The sequence below is a fragment of the Geotrypetes seraphini genome, chromosome 8, assembly GCF_902459505.1.
Source record: "Geotrypetes seraphini chromosome 8, aGeoSer1.1, whole genome shotgun sequence".
NCBI classification, from domain to species: Eukaryota; Metazoa; Chordata; class Amphibia; order Gymnophiona; family Dermophiidae; genus Geotrypetes; species Geotrypetes seraphini.
In genome coordinates, this window is record NC_047091.1 from 145,440,673 (window position 1) to 145,466,985 (window position 26,313).

Genomic DNA, 26,313 nt, shown 5'->3' on the forward strand with positions numbered 1-26,313 from the left:
AGTACAGAGCGGAGTTCCTAGCAGATCTGTGGCTCTCCCTTTGCTGCTTTGCTGCATAGGAATCCTCTGCACTATATCAGGTTTCTTTCCATTCTGTTACTGGTTTTGCTTCCACTGACTTCCCTGGAAAGCCGTTCATGCATCTTTTCTCAGGCTTTTGCTCTGATTTTGCATAGCAGCCAACTCACGCATTGTGGTGATTAAAAACATAAGAATCATTATCAAAGCCCTTAATTGCGAATGCACAGATATTTCTTTGGTTGGTAATTGGCATTCAAAGACAGAGGCGTAATAGTATGCCGATTGGAGAATTTTGTTTGGTTCCAATGAGTTGACGCTCTTTTCATAATAGGAAACAAACTTAATGAGAACAATTTTCAGTCCACCTGTGGAGATGGCAGGCCATTTGAGTATTCTGTTCCCGCAGGCCTGCAAGCAGATTTTCAAAGAGAAATCTCTTGTCCACCAGGACTGTGGGCACAGAATTTGCAGGTGCAAATTTGCCATTTGGAAGTAGGCATGGAAAGTAAATCAAATGTCCCACATGCAGGTTGCCGAGATATCTCTGGACTATTCCACCTTGACTCCCTCTTTTTCTTTTCACAAAGAGGCATTCGCCACTGGTAAATACCACTTGGATGCTGATTTGATGTGAGTTTCCTGATAGGCTTTTTTTTTTCTTTATAGGCTTTTAACAAAATTACTAAGCTAACAGTATTGGGAGATGCCGAGAGGGAGGAAGAGCAGAAATTAAATTTGGGTTTACTTTAGTTGGGGAATGCTATATAACCCTGTGATGATAACCAGGAATTGTAACTTATTTGCTTACCCGAAGATTTTAGGCTGCAAACTTGGGTCTTATTTAGACAGGATGCTTGCTTTTCAAGCAAGCAAACAACAGTCCTGGTTGGGTAATTATATCAGCGGAGCCATGCTGCCCTATGGCGCTTTTAGAAAAGAAATTAAGACTATTATTTGACAAATTTATCTCTTAATCTGTACTTTTATCTTTAACATAATTAATTTTACTCCATAAATTTTAAATTTTTAATGTCTTTTTTAATATAACAGGCTGTATTCCTTTTCTTATTATTTTGTATTTCACTGATTGTCCAGTTTTTCTCTTTTGTGGAAACCACCTAGAATTATTTTGATTAAGGCGGTATAGAAAAATAAAGTTATGTTATGTTATATGATTTTTTGGACCTTCCACTTTGCTCTTGGGCCCACCCTAAATCAGCTGCCTGGCTATGCTACTGGCTGGCAGATATTGAGTTATGCTAGGATTCTATAATGTAATCCAGGCACCTAGGTTCTGTTGTAGAATAGATATCTACCATTTGACCCCAGGGCACCTCAATGCAGGTGTCCAGTTATAGATTTGCAAATCCAAAATAAAGTGGGGGGAAAATCATTGTAAGCTCTATCGAGCAGGGACTAACTGCTTTGTGACTCTGTAGCGCTCTATAAATAATTCATGGTTGTAGCAATTCATTTTCATTTGATAACTGTAGTAATTATGTATTTGTAACTATGACCTAACTGTATTAATAATTGTACTGATCTACCTGTACTAGCAACCCTGTTGAATGTCCGTGTCAATCTGTCCATTGTAACTTCCTGGGTAACTGTCCCAACCTTCAACTGAATAGGTAAAGGCGGAATAGAAAACCTGATTAACATAACATAGTAAGCTACGCACAGTAAAGTGATCAATAAGTTGTAAGAATACAATAATATCTGGTTAGGGGTGGATTGTGGGCATGTCTTTCATGTAGGCGCCTGTTTTGGACTTAGGCACCCACATTTAGGCCAAGGAAATTCTAGTTTAAATATGCAGCGCTTAAGGTTCAGAGGCCTAGCAGTTCTAAAATCCACTTTAGGTGCTGCTAGGCGTGATTCTGTAAATGTTGCCTAACTTAAAATTGACATGTGCTAAGCGCTGCATTCCTCAGCACTTATGTTTTAAGAGCTGTTTATAGAATTGGGGCCATAGTGCCTCAGTGCTAATATCATTTGCCTATGTTTTTTGAGATTCTTGATATACTGCCATTCTGTGGTTGCAACCAAAGTTTCTGTATTACATACAGGTAGAGTACGTACTTTTCCCTGACTCAAGTTTGCTCATAATTCAAGTTTTGTACCTCATATCCCGTTAAGCATCACTGAATATTTGCAGTTGGGCTGACCAGTGTGATTTTAACAGGGCAGGAGCCTCTCCTGCCTGGTTAAATCATTTATGTTACATAGTAACATGGTAGATGACGGCAGATAAAGACCCGAATGGTCCATCCAGTCTGCCCAACCTGATTCAATTTAAAAAAAAAAAATTTTTCTTCTTAGCTATTTCTGGGCAAAAATCCAAAGCTTTACCCGGTACTGTGCCGAAATCTCTGTTAAGACTTACTCCAGCCCATCTACACCCTCCCAGCCATTTGAAGCCCTCCCCTGCCCATCCTCCACCAAACGGCCATACACAGACACAGACCGTGCAAGTCTGCCCAGTAACTGGCCTTAGTTCAATATTTAATATTATTTTCTGATTCTAAATCTTCTGTGTTCATCCCACGCTTCTTTGAACTCAGTCACAGTTTTACTCTCCACCACCTCTCTCGAGAGCGCATTCCAGGCATCCACTACCCTCTCCGTAAAGTAGAATTTCCTAACATTGCCCCTGAATCAATTTTTATTTTCAAACAGAAATCCAACCAACACAGAACCATCAACCCTCAAGCAATAGCTGAAGAAAACCAATTACAGAGCAAATCTGCCGCTCTGCTTTTATATCTTCCTTGGACTTTGGATCTAGATTTCCAAATCTAGGCTCAAGACGAGTTACGTATTCTCGCACAGTTGGTAGGTCACTGACCAAAAGGATTTGCAATCATTATTGTGATGTCATGAGCTGCATTAACTATAGGAATCACACAAGAAAAATGTACCACAAATGCGAAAACGAAGTCCAAACACAGCGGTAGAGACGACAGTTGGCAAAGGAGACAAAGGCACTCAGTCAGATGGTTAATTGTAGATAAATGCAGCTGGGTTGGAAGCCGCCGTAGGTTAATTCTAAAAAATGGAGAAAAACACCTAATCCTCCAGACATACCAACTTCAAAAAGTAGTTTGAAGATGAAGACACATCCTCGGTCTTAAAAAACTCCACTCATTTCTAATTCTTTACTTGAGTTGAAATAATATTTATCAGGTAAGTATCAATGTAGCCTAACGGCTTTAAAGTATTCCCACAGCTTAGTAATAGCTTAGCAACTGCTTTACAAAACTCAAAAATAAAGAAAGAAAAGCAAAACTTATCTGCTACAGGGATTTCCTCCACACAGATCGTTAGCAGGGAGCAGAAAGGAGGTACCAACTACGGTCTTCTCACACCTGTAGTTCCCAGTGTATAGAGTATATCCAAGGTAAAACAATACTCTTCAGCGGACTCCTGACAGGACCCCTGTTTCACTGCAAAAAACAAAAAAATAAATGATGAACACGGGCTGATGAGGACCAGCCAGCACGGTTTCAGCAAAGGCAGATCTTGTTTGACGAACTTGCTGCACTTCTTTGAGGGAGTAAACAGGCAGATAGACAAGGACGACCCGGTCAACATTGTATATCTGGATTTTCAGAAGGCATTCGACAAGGTTCCACATGAACGACTACTTCAGAAAACTGCAAGCCATGGAATCGAGGGTGAAATACTCACATGGATTAAAAACTGGCTGGAGCATATGAAACAGAGAGTGGGGGTAAATGGACAATACTCGGACTGGAAGAGCGTCATCAGTGGGGTGCCGCAGGGCTCGGTGCTTGGACTCGTGCTCTTCAACATCTTTATAAATGATCTGAACATCGGTACGACGAGTGAGGTTATTAAATTTGTGGACGATACGAAGTTATTCAGAGTAGTGAAGACACAGGAGGATTGTAAAGATCTGCAATGTGACATAATCGAGGAATGGGCAGATGAGGTTCAACATGGCAGATGAGGTTCAATGTGGATAAGTGTAAAGTGATGCATGCAAGAATACAGGATGTCTGGGGCAATACCTGGAGATACCTCCCAGGAAAAAGACTTGGAAGTTCTAAACGAAACGAAACTAAGTAAACTAAACCTTAGGTTTGTATACCGCGCCATCTCCGCAAGCGTAGAACTCGGCACGGTTTACAGAGTTAGGATAGAAAGGAACTCCAATGAAGGGTTAAAGGAAAGGAGCTAAGAAGATAGAGAGGGACATGGGTACCAGAGAGCGGGAGGTGTTAGATTTTTGAAAAGAGCCAGGTTTTCAGGTGTTTGCGGAAGAGTTGGAGGGAGCTTGAATTTCTGAGCGGAGATATGAGGTTGTTCCAGAGTTCTGTGGTTCTAAAGGGTAGGGATGTTCCTAGTTTTCCTGCGTAGGATATACCTTTTGTAGAGGGGAATGATAGTTTCAGTTTTGGGGAGGATCTGGTGGAGTTGGGGTTTGAGGAGTTCCAAATGCGTCCACCCAATGCGCAGCAGCGGCGAAAAGGGCAAACAGAATGCTAGGAATGATAAAGAAGGGGATCACGAACAGATCGGAGAAGGTTATCATGCTGCTGTACCGGGCCATGGTGCACCCTTACCTGGAGTACTGCGGCCAGCACTGATCGCTGTACATGAAGAAGGACACAGTACTACTCAAAAGGGTCCAGAGAAGAGCGACTAAAATGGTTAAGGGGTTGGAGGAGTTGCCGTACAGCAAAAGATTAGAGAAACTCAGCCTCTTCTCTCTCGAAAAGAGGAGATTGAGAGGGGACATGATTGAAACATTCAAGATACTGAAGGGAATAAGCTTAGTAGATAAAGACAGACTGTTCACACTCTCCAAGATAGGGAGAATGAGAGGGCACTCTCTAAAATTTAGATTCCGTACGAACATAAGGAAGTTCTTCTTCACCCAGAGAGTGGTAGAAAACTGGAACGCTCTCCCGGAGTCTGTCGTAGGGGAAAACACCCTCCAGAGATTCAAGACAAAGTTGGACAAGTTCCTGCTCAACTGCAAAGTACGCAGGTGAGACTGGGCTCATTTAGAGCACTGCTCTTTGACCTCGGGGCCACCGCGTGAGCAAACTGCTGGGCACGATGGACCACTGGTCTGACCCAGCAGTGGCAAATCTTCTGTTAAACCTTTAGCAAAACTCAACAATCTTCAGCGACCAGATATTACCTTCAACTTGAGCTAAATGCTACTGATAGGGATATAGTGAGCATTCTATTTCTATATAATCTTAATAATCGTAGATAAAACAGCTCTTTAATCTGATGATTTATGGTAGGTAAAAGTGACTCGACACGAATCGGTGTTTCAGCCATAAGGCTTGCATCAGGAGTCTAAATACATAAATTATCTGAGTGCCTTTGTATCCTTTGCCAATTGTCACCTCTACCGCTGTGTTTGGACTTTGTTTTAAACATAGGCATGACAACTTTTTAAAAATGTGTCTTTTTTTGTGTTGGAACATTTATGTGGTCCGGTCAAGTAATGCTTTCTTCTTCTAAAATACATCTGCTTTAGTTCTGTAAGGAACAGATATCACAGACTGGGCACTTATGCTCTTGAGATCTGAACTGTGTATAACCAGAAAGAGATTACTATGTGTGCACTGAAGGGATTGAGATCTAAGTGCCTCAGATAATGGAAAAAGACAAATTGGCTCCCAGTAGTAAAAAGGAACTTAAAATACATCCTGTGCAGTTGATAAGGTAACTTTGTGGCACTGGGACTTATCCTTTTCTGAGAGGATTTATTTCAGTCGCTGCTTACAGTCCATTCCAATCCCATCTGAACCTAGCATGCATAATTCAAGAAATTCCAAAACAAAGGTGTTACATATGTGGTTGAAAATACTGCCACCTATATAATTGCTTTAGTACGAGGGTGAATCAAAAATTGAAGGCAAATATTAAATGATGCGATAACTGGAATAGAGCTAGTGAGATGCAACATCTGTACTTGTGCATTGCCTGTTGGAGGGTTCATCCATGCACAGGGCAGCGCTCGGCCTTTAGTTGTGTGGCAGCCATGAGGTCAGACACATGGACGCTCCATTACAAGATTGCATCATCGAAGAACAACGTGCAGTAGTGCACTTTCCATGGGCAAAGTGAGTGAAACCTGTGGAAATTCACTGTCGGATATTGACTCAGTATGAACATAGCACCATGAATCAACGGAAGGTTTATGAGTGGGTAATGCAGGAAGAACAGATGTAAGTGACGAAGGTCGTTCTGGTCGCTCATCAACATTGCGCGCAGTGACGTAGTAATGGGGGGGCACCAACACCCCTTCCCTTTCCCCATACCTCCAGTTGAAGTTGTTTGCGGTGGTCAACAACGTGCTCTTTGTGACCCCGTCGGCTCTCCCGCGTGTGTTCTCTGTGGAGGTGCACAGGAAGTGGCATCAGAGGGAGAGCCGACGCGGTCGTGAGGAGCACATTGTTGATGGCTGTCAGCACCAACTTCAACTAGAGATAAGGGGGAAGGGGGTGCGCGGGGCAGGCATGAGAGGGGGGTGGGCGCACAGGGCAGATGGGATCGGGGAAGGAGTGGTGTTGGAGGCGAAGGAGGGGGAGGAGCGCCACCTCCCCGGGCACCTCTCACCCTCGCTATGCCACTGATTGCGCACACAAGAGCGCATTGACAGGGTGGATGCCTTGATTACAGAAGACAGACAGATAACGGTGTTTCAATTGGCTATAAATTTGGATATCAGCTATGGATCTGCATTTGTCATAATTCATGATGACTTGGGATACAGGAAAGTTCCCAAACAGCTTACTGACCTGCACATGCAACAGCGTGTGGAGGTTATGACCCAGTTTCTGAGACGGTATGGAGAGAATTTTCACCGGTGATGAGACATGGGTGAAATGTTGAACTTTGCCATTCAGATGAATGTGAAATAAGAATGTTTTTTAAAAAAAAAATCAGATTAAGAGATGACTTTCATATGATAACTCCATTGGGTAAGTTGCTTTTTTTGTCTTTTTTTATTGTAAGCTGCTTAGGATATTAAGCAGATAATAAAATAAATAAATGATGAACTAAAGGAAGAGGTGCTCTGCTCACCAGGCTTTGGAGCAGCTGAAAAACTTCTTCTCTGTGGGAATGCAGAAGCTAGTTAGAAACATAGAAACATAGAAAGATGACGGCAGAAAGGGGCCAAGGCCCATCAAGTCTGCCCACTATAGACCCTCCCCTTAAGATTAGCTAGTGTTTATAGTGTCGTCTTGCATGGGGACTGTGTGGAAAAGTGATATGTTCACCTGCTCACAGTTTCTTCTGTTAAAGCTGTTATATGTAGTTAGCCTTTTACTTTTTTGATTTACCCTCATATTTTGCCCTGCTTTATTACAAAAGTGTTGCCTACCTGTGTAGTTTTGAAATGCTCTTTAAATACCCGGACTGTGAGATCATGAAGGGACAGAATTTCCACTGAGAATTGATCATTTACTGAGGTGCTTCATTTTCCTGTCATGTGGTATTTTATGGAAGATTTGTCCCATTTATGGACAGCTACTACGAGCTCAGCATTTTACTTTCTATAAATTAACCCTGGCAAGTGTGTCAGCATTACTTAATTGTATTGTTGGAATGGTAGGCAGAAAACAAAAATGCAGTATATGAAAATGGCAATGCTATACCCTAGTACATGAAATACAGCGGGAACACATCGGGCATACAAATGGGATGTAATCAAAACCAGCTCTTTATTGTAGAAATACACAAGCAGGACGCAACACAAGCCATGTTTTGGCAAAAGGGTACATAGACGAAACTGCGCGAGAAAAAGCCGCACCTACAATGGAGCACCGATAATCGCGCACAGGACGTCTGCGTGCTGGATTTAAACAGTATTTTAAAGTGCTACAGGGGGGGTTGGGCAGGGAACCCCCCCCCCCACTTTACTTAGAACTTTTGCTGCTCCCGTTGTGGGGGGGTGTTGGGGGGGAACACCCCATTATAGAGGAAACAGCCTTTTTCCCTGTTTTTAGGGAAAAAGTACAGATTCCTCTAAGTAAGCAGCATAAAATCTGTTTTACATTTTCGGGATCTTCCTAGGTGCTTGTGCAGTTTTAAACGCCTAAATTTAGGTGCTGTTCCTTGAATTTCACCCTAAATCTATAACAGAATCTAGGGGCCAAGATTTCATTATAGAATACTAGTATAAACTGACATCAGTGCAGCTACATTTAGACACACCCACTTATGCCATGTCAACAGCAGCACGAGTGTGCGTGTCTAAACTGTGGCGTAGTGAGAATTGGAGGCACCCAGGGCAGGGTTGCTCTCATCTGTGGCCCCCCGCCCCGCTCCTTCTGCACCCACCCCGCACGCCACACTTGCGCCCTTTCTTTCCCCCCCATACCTTTTTAAATCTTTGCCAACTCAAGCAGCTTCCTTGGCCTGCTGCTCACGCCAGCATTAGCCCTCCCTCTGATGTCACTAATTGACCCTGTGACCAGGAAGTGATTTCAGAAGGGAGTCAGGCTGGTATGAGGAGCAGGCCAGAGAAGTTGCTTGTGCTGGTGAAGATTTAAAGAGGTAAGTGGGGGGTAGGGAGGACATGAGTGTGGCACGGGGGGTGTAGAGGTGCTGACACTGCCCAGGGTGGTTTGCCCCTCCCCTTCCCCCTCTTACTATGCCACCGTGTCTAAAGTGGCAATTTAGCATGTAACTTACAGTGTTCTGTAAGTTACCCTTGTAAATGTTGGTTCTTCCCAACCTTCCCTGTGAATACTCCCATACATTTACTCACTAAATGAACAGCACACCTTTTAAAGAATAACACTGAGCACTGATCTAGCACTTAAGCATGTAAGTGTATATTTACCCACATTACTCCCTATCTATGCAAACTACACTAGTTTCTGATAGAGGCCAGGGTAGTTTTCAGATTTGACTGGTTTTGTTATAAGGCTTTTTATGGCCTATCACCATGTTTTCTGATTAATCAATTTGCTTTCAATACATGAAGGTGCCCTTCATTTTTATGTTGACTTTTCAGGCTTCTAGTTGAGAGAGAAAACTAGGCCCTATAATATGAGCATCTGTATCTTATGATCATTATAGGAAAATGTTAAAAACATACTTATTTAAGCAATTTGGGGGGCAATAAGGTGGATGTAGTGTATGTTTCTATTTTTACTTTGTAATTCTCTGTGAATACACAATTCTCTTTATATTAACCACATAGAACTGTGAGGTGTTATTAGTATACAAATGGACTGTTATGTTATATTGTATCCTATAAGCTACACACACAGTCAACACAAAAATTTAGGCAGCATGTTATGGAATCAGGGAATTTAGATTATCTGAATCTATATATGCCGTATTCTTTCTACTAATCGCCCAGGATATTATTCGAAACACTGGGTTACCTGATCTTCTGCTCCTATGTCAGGCCAGTTGCTTTTACGGGTCTAAGAGCAGCTGCAGTGTCAGCGTCAACAGGTGGGCGCCACTGCTGGCTTTGTCTGACCCCAGAAACAGGAAGTGACATCAGAGCTTGATGTAACTTTCAGTTTCTGGGTCAGGCAGAGCTGCCAGCAGCATGCGCATGCTAACGCAGCCACTTTTCAGATCCGGAGAAGCTGCGGGTCCAACACAGGAGCAGGAGACCAGGTTAATCGCATTATATCTGCAGGAGAGGTGGAGTTTGAAGGATGGGCAATTATTGGAGGAATTAAGGCCCCCTTTTATGAATCTGCATTAGGATTTTTTTATCGCCCGCCACTTCCGGCAATTAAAAAAAACCTATCGCTGCTTCATAAAAAAAAGAGGGGGGAAACGTTGCATGTTAGTATCAAATTTTAAAGTGTTTTCTGGCCATGAAAGAGGGAGGGATGTTTGTTAGAGGTAGGCAATTATTATAGAGAATGCATATATATATAATGAATGTGATGAATAGAAGGTTCTGTGGAGGGACTGAAAGGAGTTTTATTTTTAGCTGGTTTCTCTAGTGAGAATAGAGGGATGGGAAAAGTTTCCAAGTTTGTATACTATCTATCAAATTTATCTAGAAGGTTTACAGTCATTAAAAGAATTTTAAAACAAAACCGATATAAAAGAAAAATCCACCACATAACCTGTAAATGTGGAGGGGGGAGATAACATTTAAGACAGACATGATTAGGGAGGAAGGAACAAGAGATGGTAAAAAATATATTGAGATAAAATAAAATATAAAGGAGGGAGGGGGGGTGGATAGAACAAAGGGAGCTAATTCGCCTCTAAGGAGGCGGTTGGCGTAAATCATCTGAGTTGATTGGATGAACAGGAAAAGAATGGACTTTTAGATGAAGTATCGAAGGCATCCTTGAATAGAAAGGTTGTAAGTCCTGATTTGAATAGAGTAAGGGAGGATTCTTGCTTTCTATGCAGGGGAAGAATATTCCAAAGTGAGGGAGCTATAACTGAGAAAATGGACTTTCTAGTGGTATCATAGAAAATTTTGTGGATAGAAGGAACAACCAACAGATCTTGATAATTGGAACGCTGTGTACGGGTGGAAGCATAGGAAATTAAATGTTTATCTATGAATGCGGGGATGTGGTGGTTGGTTTTATTGGTGAGAAGTAAGATTTGGAAAGTTTGTATTAGGGACTTTTAATTCTTCTTGTATATAGAGTGTACTGATGATTTCAACTTATCTTTAAGTACCTTATTATCCCATCCATTCATTTTTGCCTGGCCCTGGGCTGAAATTATTGTTTATTGAAAGCTTCTATACCGCTAGTAATGACTGGGTAGTTAATTCAGAGTGGTTTACATGAAGAAAGAATGTGGCTCTCTAGTTGAGCTGCTGCTTCTGCACCCAGTTATGAGGTTATGAGATCAAATCCCGGCGCTGTTCCTTGTCACCGTGGGCAAGTTATTTAATCTTCCAGTGCCATTGCTTTGATGTTCAGAGATGGTTTTCAATACTACTACTATTAATTATTTCTATAGCGCTACCAGACGCACGCAGTGCTGCACAGAGTCACAAAGAATAAGAAAACAGTCCCTGCTCGAAAGAGCTTACAATCTTAACAGGCAAGACAGACAAACAGGATGTCATGGATATAGTTAAGGGAGAATGGTTAATCAGCCAGCTAGGTTAGAGGGCAGGGGGGAGTACAGGACAATCAGCCATTGTGACATCACTGATGAGGTTGGCTCTTATTGGTGGAATGAAGCATTATGACATCACAATCTTAGTTAGCTCTGCTTCCCAAAGACAAACAGGACGTCATGGATACAGTTAAGGGGAACGATTAATCAGCTGGCTGGGTTGGAGGGCAGAGGAGTAGGCTTAAGGATTGAAAGCTATGCCAAAAAAGTGGGTTTTAAACAAGGGAAGGAAAGGGGCTCGACGGACAAACTCGGGTAATTTATTCCAGGCATAGGGGGCAGCTAGATGAAAGGAACGAAGTCTGGAATTGGCAGTGGAAGAGAAGGGTATCGCTAAGAGTGACTTATCTGAGGAACGGAGTTCTCTGGGAGGTGTATAAGGAGAGAGAAGTGAGGAGAGAGATTGAGGGACAGCAGAATGAACACACTCGTAGGTCAGCAATAAGCTCTTGAACTGTATGCGATGCCAGATAGGGAACCAGTGAAGTGACTTAAGAAGAGCGGTGACATGAGCGTAGCGAGATTGGTAGAAGATGAGTCGCACAGCAGAACTTTGCACAGATTGCAAGGGGGAGAGGCAACACTGAGGGATACCAGTTAGGAGTAGATTGCAGTAATCTAAGCGTGAGGTTACGAGTGCTTGGACAATCAAGGAATCATCCTACATATATATACACATTTATACTATAGTCAAATCATCCTACATGTATACACATATAATACTAGTATCGTGTAAATCCTACTTATTTGCACACATAATAGCTCTATTGTGCTCTATGTTGTTCCTAATGGGAACTAGCCATCTATCTCCTCTATGTTGCTTTATTAGTTAGTCTGTGAAGAGGACAGCCTTTATCCCTTTCATGAACTTTCTAGTGTCCTTTGCTAGTTTTATAAATTAAACCTCTTCTATAGAGGAGGATCCCTGCAAGCCTTCGTATGCATACAGATATTGTAGCTATGTGCTGGGACAAGTCTTAAGTTCTTTTCGTTTCCTGCGGTGCGAAGATATATACGCTACGGCCGATAGGCATCTACAAGCACTGATTCCCGCACAAAGGAATCGCAGCAGGATTTTGATGAACTCCCCGTGCAGATCTTTCTGTACAGAATCCAGGCCATTAGTCTGACTAGCAAAAGCAAGGAAACCTTATGTCTGTGAACATTCACTGGGCGTTCTGTTTTGGGTGCACATATCTAAATTTAATTGGAATGTTTATCAACTGCACCATGAAATAAGGCGGGTTACCAGTTTTATTACACGGAGCTATTAATTAATTGTTATGGGCTCTGCACTCCAGCAGTTTCTGTTAGCACATTAACATAGATGCCTCAATGAAGCATGGCAGGTGAACTTTAAAAAAAAAAAACCCAACCAATTACAATATGTTAAATACCTCTATTATTTGCTTATTGAATCCGCCTGTATTTTGTTAAATGCAATATATAAAACTAGAGCAGCACTGGTAATTATATACAGTAAAACCTTGGTTTGCGAGCATAATTCATTTCAGAAGCATGCTTGTAATCCAAAGTACTTATATATCAAAGCGAATTTCCCCATAGGAAATAATGGAAACTCAGACGATTCGTTCCAGAACCCAAAAACTTAATACAAAATACTATACGTACTTGTATTGCAAGACCTTGCTCATTTAGAGCAGTCACTACACTCCTGCAGCATCAGAGAGAAGAACCATCGGCTCAGTTGTGATGATATAACACGTGTATACTGTATATACTCGTATTGCAAGACTTTGCTTGTATATCAAATTAAAATTTAATAAAATGTTTTGCTTGTCTTGCAAAACACTTGCAAACAGAGTTACTTGCAATCCAAGGTTTTGCAGTATATGTTTGCAAAGGTGGGTAAGGTGCTTAAGGTGGGTATCCACATGGAATGTACCATTAAAGGGTGAAAGAGAGTGAGACTCTCAAGGAAGAATTGGCTGCAGAATTTAGTGGAGAGAAACTATCAAATGATCACAGAATGCTTTAGCTCCTTGGTCTTCACTTCCAATCTTTCAGAGAAAGCAGGTGGTCAGGTTTTTAGGGTATGCATGAAAGAGGTTTACATATTGGATGATAGAAGTAATGGACAAGTGTCATATTAAAGGTTCTAACTATTTTATTGACTTATTTTATTTTAAATATTTCTTCTCTTCTTAGAATCTAAGCGAATAACAATAAAACCATATACAGTACAGTTTTGATATGTACAAACATGACAAAAACAATATCATCAAACCTTTGCTATACAAAAATGTGTTAACCAAACTCTAAAATATTCTTTCCAAATAATAAGCTAATAAAAAGCCTTAACAAATAACAAGGTTTTAATTGTTTTTTGAAAGACATCTTGTTCCTACATACTCTTAGGTGTCCTGGTAGTGCATTCCACAAACATAGACCTGCTGCTGAAATTGTTGGTGTCCGGTCAAAAGCGCGCCGGGACAAAGGCGCACCCAGACAATTGAGCACAGCGCAGAGGCGCGTGCCGCTCAAAATTACTGTTTTTAGGGGCTCCGACGGGGGGGTTTGTTGAGGAACCCCCCCCCACTTTACTTAATAGACATCGCGCCGCGTTGTGGGGGCGTTGTGGGGGGTGTGGGGGATTGTAACCCCCACATTTTACTGAAAACTTCACTTTTTCCCTGTTTTTAGGGAAAAAGTTAAGTTTACAGTAAAATGTGGAGGGTTACAACTCCCCAAACCCCCCATAACGCCGGCGCGATGTCTATTAAGTAAAGTGGGGGGTTCCCCAACAAAACCCCCCGTCGGATCCCCTAAAAACAGTAATTTTGAGCGGTGCGCACCTCCACGCTGAGCTCAATTGTCCGGGCGCGCCTTTGTCTTTCGCGCCGTTGTCTATGAACCGAAATTATTAACCTCTGCGTACTCTTATAACGTGTCTCTCCAAGTGTTTCAATCGATAGTCGCATTACAGATTGCGACCTCAGAGATCTGGGAGAAGTACACTGTTTCAACACTTGAGTTAAATGCCAGGGAGCCGCCCCATAGATCACCTGGTGCACAGTTGTCAAAACCTTATTTTGGTCGGCAACTTCATTTCAGTCGGCAACCAGTGCAATTGTTTCAGCAATGGACTGATATGCTCATTCCGAGCTGTTCCCGTAATCATTCTTGCTGCAGCGTTCTGAATGACTTGCAGTGCTTTAATTGTAACCTGCGCAATTCCTAGTAACAAAGAATTACAAAAATCCAATTTTGTCACAACCGTATTTTATACTACAGTCCAGTGGCGTACCTAGGGTATGTGGCACACAGGGCCCATCATTTTTTGACACCCCCCATGTGAAAAAATATTTTTTGTAATAATCATGAAACGGAATAAATGGTCAGAATAGAAACAGGCAGTGAAAATTTTCCAAACATAACATAACATAAATTATGTCTGAATTGTCATGACATCAGAAGTACATATGGAGTAGTTGCAGGTGATGCTTGGGACAGTTCTGATTGTGTTAGTTCGGTTTTATGTGTTTTTTGAATAGAAGGGTTTTTATTTCTTTTTTGAAGGCTTTGTAGTTTGTGGTCGAGGTCAATAGGTTGTAGAGTTGGGGGTCGAGTGTTGCAGCTCGAATGGCTAGGAGGTTGTCGAACAGTTTTTTTCTTTTGACGTTTTTGGTTGGAGGGTGTCTGAATGGTGCGTGAATTCTCCTATGTCTGGTTGAGGTGGATTGAATTATTTAGCTGAAGAAATTAGTTACCCCCCCCCCATTCCATACATATTAATTGTCTTCCATTTTTGTTCCCATTATAAAAAACACTCATAAGTTCCCAGAAAAAAAATACATAAAAATAAGAAGTGAAGACAAAGGCCCCTACAGATGAGAACATAACATAAGAATAGCCTAACAGGGTCAGACCAATGGTCCATCATGCCCAGTAGCCCATTCTCATGGTAGCTAATCCAAGTCACTAGTACCTGGTCAAAACCCAAAGAGTAGCAACATTCCATGCTACCGATCCAGGGCAAGCAGACACTTCCCCCATGTCTTAATAACAGACTATGGACTTTTCCTCCAGGAATTTGTCCAAACCTTTCTTAAAACCAGCAACGCTATCTGCTTTTACCATAACTTCTGGCCACTTCATTTTTAAGCTTAGATCTTTCCTTCCAAACAAAGACCTTGCTAGATGTCAAATACAAAAAGAACAAGGTAACTTCACAAGGACTTAGCTGTGCAGGAAATATAAATCTCCTCATACACCCACCATATAGTGCAAAAATGTGCAAAGGTCTGGTTTTTTCTTTCGATCCACACAAGCAGCGCTGTTACAAACATATTCTGAAGGTCAATGCTAAGGTTAACAAAGTTTCCTTCCTTGGACCACAAGGAGATACTGACAAACCACTGGAAGAGATCCCAAAACAACTACCCAGGCACAACACCCAAAGATCCACTCAGTGTGTGAACCAGTTGAGTGTAGTGGACTAACTGGGGGGTGGAAATGGGCCCAGAGTTTGCTCAGCAGAATTTCCCAGACCACCTCTTCCTCTCAACACATTGACACGCTGCCACCACCACCACCACCACTAGGAACACCTCACCGGGTAGGCCAGCAATGCTTATAAACTTTATAAAACACATTATTATATTTAGACTCACGGCCACAGGGCAGGGAGGTTTGTCGGACCGGGCCTGTTGTTGGGTAGTCAGGCGGGCGGGGGAGGGGGGAAAGCGCCACAAAGGTAAAGGGACCTGGCCGGCTTTGCACCCCCCCTAAGGCTGCACCCGGGGTGGACCGCCCCCCACCCCCACCCCCCCATTGATACGCCACTGGGGCTAAGAGCCAAATATCATTTAAGAATTACAGGCTTCTACTTATTATGACAGGGGTTGCCATACAACAGATTATGAGTAATTGGAAAAACTGGAAGAGACTTAATTACAGTTTCTGGTGGAACTCTTTATATCACATTTATAAAATGGAAAGGACAATAGCCACACAGCAGAGGAATTTTAGAAAATTTCAGGCGATTTGGGATCCATTAACAAAATATTGTAATGATTGAATATTATTTTTCCCCTTAAAAATGCACATCCAGGATGGTGGGGGAAGGGTTTTTTTGATTTGAATATTTAATAAGATATATAGGAATGGAGTCTATGGTAGGTTTTCTTGAATTTAAAGAATGTTATTGATTAGGGGGGAGGGGATAAATTCTGATATAGATTTTAACAGAATATTAAGTGTTGTATTTGAGTTTAAAATGTTATAAATGCTGTTACACTTATTGTAAATTTTTAAAAAATGAATAAAGAATTGGAAAAAAAAATAGTGGGGTTCCCCATGGGTCTATGCTGGGACTGCTGCTTGTTAACATATTTATCAATGAACTAGAAATGGAAATAACTAGTGAGATAATCTGCTGACGACACAATGTTGTTTAAAGTTGTTAAATCGTAAGAGGATTGTGAAAAATTGTAAGAGAACCTTGGGAGACTGGGTGTCAAATGACAGATGACGTTTAATGTGAGCAAGTGCAAAGTGATGCATTTGGAAAAAAAGAACCCGAACTATAGCTACGTGATGCAAGGTTCCATGTTAGAGTCACTGCCCAGGAAAGGGATCTAGGTGTCATCGTTGAGGCTACATTGAAACCCTCAGCTCAATGTGCGGTGGCTAAGAAAGCAAATAAAATGTTAGGAATTATCAGGAAAGGATTGGAATACAAAGATGAAAATGATATAATGCCCTTGTATCGCTCTATAGTACAGCCACACCTCGAATACTGTGTGCAATTCTGGTCACCGTATCTCAAAAAAGATGTAGCAGAATTAGAAAAAGTAAAGAGAAGGGAGACAAAAATGATAAAAGGGATGGGACGATTTCCCTATGAGAAAAAGCTAAAGCGGCTAGGGCTCTTCAGCTTGGAGAAGAGACAGCTCAGGGATGATATGATAGAGGTCTATAAAATACTGAGTGTAGTGGAAAGGGTAGATATGAATTGCTTGTTTATTCTTTCCAAAAATACTAGGTCTAAGGGGGATCAAGCTACTAAGTAGTAGAATTAAAAAAGACTGGAGAAAATATTTCTTCCCACAACATGTAATTAAACTCTGGAATTTGTTGTTGGAGAATGTGGTGAAATCAGTTAACTTAGCAGGGTTTAAAAAAGATTTGGATAATTTCCCAAAAGAGAAGTCCATAGGCCATTATTGAGATGGCTTGGGGAAATCCACTGCTTAATCCTAGGATAAGCAGCATAAAATCTGTTTTACTACTTGGGATCTAGCTAGGTACTTGGGACCTGGGTTGGCCACTGTTGGAAAAAGGATAATGGGCTTAATGGACCTTCGGTTTGTCCCAGTATGACAATTTTTATCTTCTTATGTTCTTAAGGGCCTGATTTTAGCAATATTGTAGAGAAAGAAATGATAGGTTTTTGGCAGTCTGTTGGATATGTGAAGGAGATGAGTCAAAGATTACTCTGAGGTTGCAAGCCAAAAAGACAGGGAGGATGAGGGCATTGTTCACAGAAAAAGAGAAATTTGGGAAGAGGAGAGACATGTTTAGGTGGAAAGCTAGGGAGCTCAGTCTTGGCCATGTTTAATTTTAGATGGCGGCAAGACATCTAGGAAGTGATGTCAGACAAGCAGGTTGAAACCCAGGACTGAATGTCTGTCAAGATTTCAAGTGTAGAGAGATGGATCTGTGAGTCATTGACATAGAGGTGACACTGAAAGCCATGGGAGGAGATTAGAGCACCAAGGGAAGAAGTGTAGGTGGAAAAAAGAAGTGGTCCCAGGACAGAGCCTTGAGGTACACCAACTGACAGTGAGATGGCAGTGGAAGAGGATCCGTCATATTATACACTAAGGCCCAGATTCTGTATAGAACGCCCGGTCTCAGAAGCCGATGGGCGTCCTATATAGAATCGGGTCTAAGGCCGCCTAAAATAAACCCGATTGTGTAACCGACGTCCATGTTACAGATGCTGGTTAGACAATCGGGTTATTGTAGATGCGGCCGCTACACTGACAGTGAGATGGCAGTGGAAGAGGATCCATCATATTATACACTAAGGCCCAGATTCTGTATAGAATGCCCGGTCTCAGAAGCCAATGGGCGTCCTATATAGAACTGGGTCTAAGGCCGCCTAAAATAAACCCGAATTTGTAACCGACAGCCATGTTACAGATGCTGGTTAGACAATCGGGTTATTGTAGACGTGGCCGCTACACTTAATCCCTCCCTGAAGATTGCTGGCAGGAGGGTGCCCAATCCCTCCTGCTGGAACACCCCCCCCCAAGATCGCAGAAACTCACTCTGGACCACCCAACGAAACCTCCCACCGTCTCCAAACCCTCCACTCTGGATCCCCACCACTAACCTTTAGAAATGGACAGACTTATGAGTTTTCCCACAATCTGGCTGGCAGACCCGTGTCCGTAGGAATGAGGCGGGCCTGCCCCTTCCTGGTGCATTGTGAGATGGATGGTTGGAAGACCTGGCTGGCCATCTTTAAAGGTTAGCGAAGGTGGTTCGGGGAGGGGGGATTCATTGGGGGGGGTCCATGGAGGGAGAAAAGGTTTTGTTGGGGGGGTACAGGGAGGGTTTCTGTGATCTTCAAGGGGGGGTTCTGGGCAGGAGGAATTGGGCACCCTCCTGCTGGTGATCTTCAGGGGGTGGGGGTGTTCCAGGCAGGTATCCCTCCTGCCGCCTTCGTTCAGGGAGGATGGGGTATTCTGGGCAGGAGGGATTGGGCATCCCTCCTGCCGCTTTCACTCAGGGGGTAGGGGGACTGGCGGCCACAACCATGGCCGCTATACTTATCATGGCAAGAAGATCCCTTGCCGCGATAAGTATAGTGGCTGCATCTACTTAAAATGTAGTCCAGCATTTTGCTGGCCTACATTGTATGTGTCTCCCGCTGGCCTAGGGAAACTCATGTGGCCGCCCAGCTTAGGTAGGCTTGTGGACCCCCTATGCTCCCGGAGACGCCTCCAATGTAGGTGGTCTGCCTGGAGAGTTTTTCAATGGGTTACGGCTTTATTATGGATTCAACATTCAATGAAAGAGATTGATACACAATCAGATAATATTGACTTCTATCAGTCTTGATTTTTTATCGATCGTTTCATAAAAGAAGGTGATTCAGAATCAAAGACTATAGAATTTTTTGAAAACAGTGTTTCATTACATGCTTTTTCCAGTGCGTTGTTCTTTTTAAAAAAAATTCTTTATTCACTTTTAAACTACAGTTGTACACAATAATTAATACATTTACATAGAATATTACAATTAAAGCACGTTAAACTTACAAGAATTTATAACAAAAAATTATTTCCCCCCACCCTTCCACCTGCTAATCAATAAATAGATACCTACAAGAAATATCTAAACATCCCCCTTAAATCAATTCCAAAACGTGCCCCCTCCTCCACCCTCCCTCCCTGGATGTGTATGTTAAAAGGACATCTAAAGAGATCAGTCCTTACAGTACTTAGTTAATGGCTCGGTGCATTGTTCTTGAAAAATGTACAAGTGATATGATAGCAAGCTTGTTAGAATTTGGATGGTGTCTGAACTCCATTATTTATCTTAATGCTCTTTTGTCTATTAATGGCCTTCATTTTAATAAAGATAATGAGTTTGAGAGGGAAAGGATGGAAACCTCTATCTTCAGAGCAAAATATTTCAGAGGTTGGCAGTAATTGCATTAGTTCTAGAAAACAAGATTTCTTTTTCCTATCTTGTCTGATTTGATGTGCTCAAACAAATTTCAGTAAAGACATTGATAGGGTTCTGGGAACCATTTAGGTTCAATTTGAACCATAATAAAAGGTTTGTGCTCACATAATGGGGCCAAAACAAGCTGGAGTTAGGGCCAAAACAAGCTGGGAAGTTGAAGCCTGCCCTGAAAATGCTAGTTATCTGATTTTTGCTCGCCTTCATAATACTAATGGATCAAGTTTCTGGAGAATACATTTGCACTGATCGGATAGAAATATGGCTTCTCTTTGACCTTAGGCTACCTACGATTTTAAAGTAATTTTTAAGTAAGTTATTTATTTACTTTGAAACATTATACACAAGCAAGCACATGTTTAAAGAAACTCAAAATAAAACTATATATATATATAAGGGAAATAATATATGTACTCTTACATCAGCTCACCATTAGTGGAGGGGGGCGAAAGGTAACCCACAATTGCTAGAGCCAATAAGAAAAAGAGGAATAATATCACAAAGAAAGGCTTTATAGTTATTAATCTGAGCTGCTCGAGAAATGGTAACTCAATAAATTATTTTCTATTCTTGTTTAATTGCCTGAATATTCCTGATATAACAACCACTGCAACATGACAGCATGGGCATGGATAATGAGGAATAACCGATATTCCTTAAAGAAAGTGTTATTTGCATGTTTTAACTTTATTTTAAAGTCTTAAGCAGCTGATCATGCGCAGTAATTAAGAGACAACATAAATACCATACAAATATGGTACTGAAGCACGAGAACTTAAAGATCTCTATAAAAGCCCCAAGAACAAAAGATCAGATGAAAGGTCCATCTAGCCCAGATCTTTTCTCTAATAGTGGTTGATGTTGCATCATAATAATCTGATAACATCAATAACTTGTAAGTCACTTCCTGCTTTAACAGTAGGAACCATTAATGTGTATTATTAGTAAATGGGTCCAAAGAGGTACTTGAAATAAATAACTTGCCGTAATAGATGTTGCCATGTGGTAACAGGGTAGTGCCTTTTTGTAACTCTAGCCCAACATTTGTTATGGTCAAGTAGGAAACCAGAGGGTGCTTAGAGGAAATATATAATAGGATGTATGTAGAGCTCACTGTCTCTTTACTCATTCATTCAGTTCCCCAAATTCTTGGTTTTGGAAGGCACTCAGGCCCTGATTCTAAAAGTTCACCTAAAAGTTAGGCACCTACATTGACAACATAGCCAATATAGGTACCTAACAATTGATTAATAGGCTAAATCGGCACTGATAATTGACAATTATCACCACATAATTGATATAATAGGTGCTTAACTTGGTAGGTGTCTACCATTTTGAGGTAGGTACATACCTCAAAAGTAGGCATATTTTGTATGTAGGCACCTGTTTGGGACTCAGGTGCCTAACTTAAGTGCAGTTAGGCCAAGAGAACCCTGGCATAAATAGGGCATGCCTAAGGTTAAGACACCTAGCAACCCCTAAGCCCGTTTAGGCAATACTAGGCATAATTCTATAAAGCACACCTAACCTTTTTAGAATCATGCTTAGCACCATGCTCCTCAATGCCTAATTTTTAGGCGTCATTTATATAATCAGGCCGTAAATCTGTTGTGACATCATTACATAAGTCCGTAGAAGTCATTTTATATAGTGACAAAATAGTCATCTTACCAAGAGAAAATGGAATAGAATTCAAATTATGCTATGTAGCATTTAAAACGTTATATTAGTGTATGTCACTTAATAGAATCATTTGTTCCTTTGTTTTGTTATGGTTTTTTGTTGTTTTTTTTTTATTTAGGTGAAATCAGACTATGATCAGCTTAGAGAAACAATCAGCAAAGTGATCAAAGAACGAGATTTGGCTTTGAAGGGAAAACACCAGCTCCAAGCCAAACTGGAGAACCTAGAGCAGGTCCTAAAGGTAAATCACAGCACTAACTAGAGCAATCTAATAATTGCACTAATAATGAGTATAATAACATTTGTTTAAAATGCAGGATATCAGTAGATAAGCAGCCAATTCTGCAAGAAAAAAGTTTTGTCTTCCCCTGTGCATAATGCAAAAGCCTTCATCATTAGTTCTCTCTCAATTGGTTGACGGCATGCCAGTGACATTGTTGCCACCTTGATCCTGTCTGTGTTCTTTCTCTGACTGTTCTCCATAGTTCTGAGGATGCTTATCATGTTGCACTATTCCTCATTTGACTCAACTCTGCATAGAACAGTGAAAGCATGAGCCACACATTACCTATACCGCCACACTATTCTTGTAATGAGAGGTATGACATACAAGTATCGCATGGCTCAGCATGCTGGAGAGTTGCATGAAGCCAGGAGTCAAAGGGACATTTGAGATGGAAAGAGAGTGAACAATGAGAGCTGGGAAAAGGCATGAGAATAGATGGTGGAGGCCAGAGAATGTTTCCTTTCCTTTCCTTCCCATCCCCCCCCAATACAGAAACTTCTGTTTCCTTCCCTTCCCATCCATCCTCCTGTACAGCAACTTCTCTGTTTCCCCATCTCTCCCTCATCTCACTTCATGCAGCATTTATTTCTGCATGGTTCGGGGTCAGGGAAAATCCCCAGTCTTTTCTTCCCTCTGCTGCTTCTTGAGTTGCTGCTAATATATTTTCAAAATGGCTGCCAAGATTTCATGCGGCAGCCTTGTAAAGCTACCGCATGAAGTCTCAGCAGCCATTTTTAAAATATCTTAGCGGTGAGTCAAGCAGCAGCAGAGGGCAAGAAAGACTGGGGATCTTTCCTGCCCCCAAAGAGGCCACTAGTCCACCAGGACTTTAAAGGTAGGTCTAAGGAGGGCTGGCTTGTCCCCATTATCATATTACCATGGTATCAATTGAAGATATGGCAGATAGAGGGGATGACAGTAGGAAAGATGATGATCAGTAGATGGGTAGGGATGGGATCTGAGGAACAGGGAGTGAATTTGGAGGAGAAAAGAAAATGTGCAGTTTCCTCTTCAGTGATTTCACAGAAGGAAAAAAGATAGCAGGGGTTGGCAGAGGGTTAGCAGAGCAGACCAGAGGAGGGAGAAGCGGAGGCAATTCAATGGAAAACAAGGTTAATCTTGTGAACCTTGTCATGGAAGTACTCAGCCATAGTCATGGGGAGAAAGCAAAGGAGGAAGGTGAGGGTACTTTGAGTATATGAGTTGAGCATGGCAAGAGAAGATAAGGGTTGGATCCAAGAGAATCAGTCAAGTGGGTATAGGAGTCTTGTTTTGCAAGTGAAAGGGAGAATTGGAAAGAGGTCAGGTCAGCAGAAATTTAAAGTGCATGAAGTCAGCATGAACATGGGATTTCAGCCACTGATGTTCTGCAGATTGGGCATAGGAATGCAAGTAAAGGATCTTAGAGGTCAGCCAGGGCTGGGTTTGGTGTGCCTTACAGAACATGACATGTGAGGAGGAAGGGTATCAAAAACAGAGGAGAGAAGAGTATTATAGGAAGAAACTGCTTCATTGCCAGACTTACATAGAGTAGGATTTGAGAGGAGGGGGAGACAGTGGCAGAGAGAGCGCATGGGTCAATAGTCTGAAGATTCCTGAAGGTATTGGTAAGGATTGGTCATGTCTGGGGGGAGGGTGATGAGTTGTGGTTATGCGATGATGGTCAGAAAGGGAAAGAATTGAGATAGAGAAGTTGGCAATTGAGCAGTCTTTAACTCAGAGACAAATTCTCCACATTATTGACTGCTTATTCTAGTAACTAAAAGGGCCTACTAGGAAAAATGTATTTTAAATTCACTTCCTCTGATGCAGTGGCGTACCAAGGGGGGGGCGGGAGGGGCGGTCCGCCCCGGGTACCAAGCCCTGAGGGGGTGCTCCCGGTCCGGTCCAGTTCTCCCCCCCTGCGCCGGGTGTCGCGTCTGGAAACAGCCTGCAGCAAGATCGCGATGCCAGAGATCTTTGCCTGCTTCGACTGTTTCCTCCGCCACGGTCCTGCCCCTCCTCTGATGTCAGAGGAGGGGCGGGACCGCGGCGGAGGAAACAGCCGAAGCAGGCAAAGATCTCTGGCATCGCGCGATCTTGTTGCAGGCTGTTTCCCTAGGGCAGTAGCGTACCAAGGGGGGCGAGGGGGAGGTCCATCCCGGGTGCCGCCTTAGGGGGGGGGGTGCACAGCTGGCCCGGTCCCTATCGCGCTCCTACCCTCCCAGCGAAAGCAGCATCGGCGCCATTATCGAAAAAGGTAATGGCGCCAGGCCTTGGAGCACCAAGGCAGACCGCTTCTCCCCCCTCCCAGCCGAAACCCCCGCTGACCATCCTATCTCTCCTCCTCCAAGTGAACCTTTCCGACCCTCCCAGCGAAAGCAGCAAACCTCCCTCCAGTAGCGTCGGCTTTATCCTCCCTCTGCCGCATCACTGATGACGTCATCAGTAACGCGGCAGAGGGAGGAGAAAGCCGCGAAGGAGGTTTGCTGCTTTCGCTGGGAAGGTCGGAAAGGTTCACGGGGGGGGGGGGGGAGATAGGAGGGTCAGCGGGGGTTCGGCTGGGAGGGGGGAGAAGCGGACTGCCTCGGTGCTCCATTACCTTCTTCGGGCAGCAGCAGCGTTTACAATTCGCTGCTGTTGCCGGATTCAGGCCTTGTTCTCTGCCTGGTCCTGCCTACTTCCAGTTTTCACGAAGACAGGACCCGACAGAGAGGAAGGCCTGAAGCGGGCAACAGCAGTGAATTGTGAATGCTGCTGCTGCCCGATGAAGTTCAGGACATCGGGGAAGGAGCAGGAAGAAATCGGCTGCTGGCTTTGTGCGGGCTAGGGGGAGAGAGAAAGAAAGGAAAAAATAAAGAGGGGGGGGCCAGGGGGAGAGAGAAAGAAAGGCAGAAAGAAAGAGGGGGACCAAGGGGAGAGAAAGAAAGGCAGAAATAAAGAGGGGGTCAAGGGGGAGAGAAAGAAAGGCAGAAAGAAAGAGGAGGGCCAGGGGGAGAGAGAAAGAAAGGCAGAAAGAAAGAGGGGGACCAAGGGGAGAGAAAGAAAGGCAGAAATAAAGAGGGGGGCCAGGAGGAGAGAGAAAGAAAGGCAGAAATAAAGAGGGGAGCCAGGGGGAGAGAGAAAGAAGAAGGACCAGAAGAAGGACCAGAGACTCATGAAATCACCAGACAAAAAAGTAGGAAAAATGATTTTATTTTCAACTTAGTGATCAAAATGTGTCCGTTTTGAAAATTTATATCTGCTGTCTATATTTTGCACTATGGCCCCCTTTTACTAAACCGCAATAGAGTTTTTTAGCGCAGGGAGCCTATGAGCGTCGAGAGCAGCGTGGGGCATTCAGCGCAGCTCCCTACGCTAAAAACCGCTATCGCAATTTAGTAAAAAGGGAGGGGGAATATTTGTCTATTTTTGTATAGTTGTTACTGAGGTGACATTGCATAAAGTCATCTGCCTTGACCTCTTTGAAAACCCGCGGAATATAAATGATAATTAACATTTTCTCTGCGTACAGCGTGCTTTGTGTTTTTAAAATTTTATTGTTGGTAGATCATTTTGACTTGGCCACAAAGGTAAGGGGGAGGGAGGGAGGGGAACTGCTGAAAGACATCTAGTAATCCTTGTAGGCTTGACTGCAGGGAATTATTTTTGTAAAATCATGTTTTGTTATGTGACTGGCATTATCTAGACTTTAATTTCTATGAATGAATAGAATGAAAATGATATAAAATTACTTGCTTGTTTTTATGTGCGTGCGCTGAAGGAAAGTGGAGAGAGAGTGGGCTGAGTATGCTGAAGGGAAATGGGGAAGAGAGTGGGGAGAAGACGCTGATTTATAAATTGACAATTGTACAGAATATTGTTTCTTTTTATACTTTAATATAAACAATTCAAGGCTTGTGTGGATGGAATCAGGTGGTTTGCGGGGATGGGGACCGAGCTTACAGGGATTAGTCCAATAAAATGGTATTTTTTTATTTCTCATTATTTGTTTTATTTTTATTTGTTAATTTATAAAGTGGTGATTGTTATGTATCAGGTTTTTCAAATTTACATCTACTGTCTTTATATTTTGCACTGTATTAGAGGACATGTGTTACTGTTTTTTGTGGTGTTGCATTGTATCCAGGGTCTGGTTTCTTGGCGGATCAGTTTAACTTTTGTCTACATATTTCTATTTTTAGTTTGTGATTATTCCATTTTGGGCGAGGGTGTATCTCTGTTCTGTGTGTTCTGAAAAAGACATAGTTTTCAGTTGGCATTGACTACAGGACCAATTGACTGTGCGGGATCTGGCTTGTTTAGTTTTACAATGTATGTGTTGGTGTTCTAGTGCTCACTGCAATGTTTAAGATGCAGCCTTTTCCTAGGTACACTCTTGTGGTGCGATATGTAGATTGGTACTAAAAATCATATTTTTCATATAGATGGGGGGGGGGTGTCAAAAAATGATGGGCCCCGGGTGCCACATACCCTAGGTACGCCACTGCTCTGATGTCAAC

General features: G+C 42.5%; 1 protein-coding gene across 18 annotated transcripts in view; it reads left to right on the top strand.

Moving 5' to 3' along the window:
* The window catches only part of RIMBP2 (RIMS binding protein 2), a 598,797-nt gene that overhangs the window by 333,421 nt on the left and 239,063 nt on the right, over positions 1-26,313 (top strand). For all 18 annotated transcript variants that reach the window (XM_033956341.1, XM_033956346.1, XM_033956345.1 and 15 more), the window contains one exon: positions 21,665-21,787. In XM_033956341.1, coding sequence (XP_033812232.1) covers positions 21,665-21,787 — 123 coding nt within the window. The remainder of the gene's footprint in view (positions 1-21,664; positions 21,788-26,313) is intronic.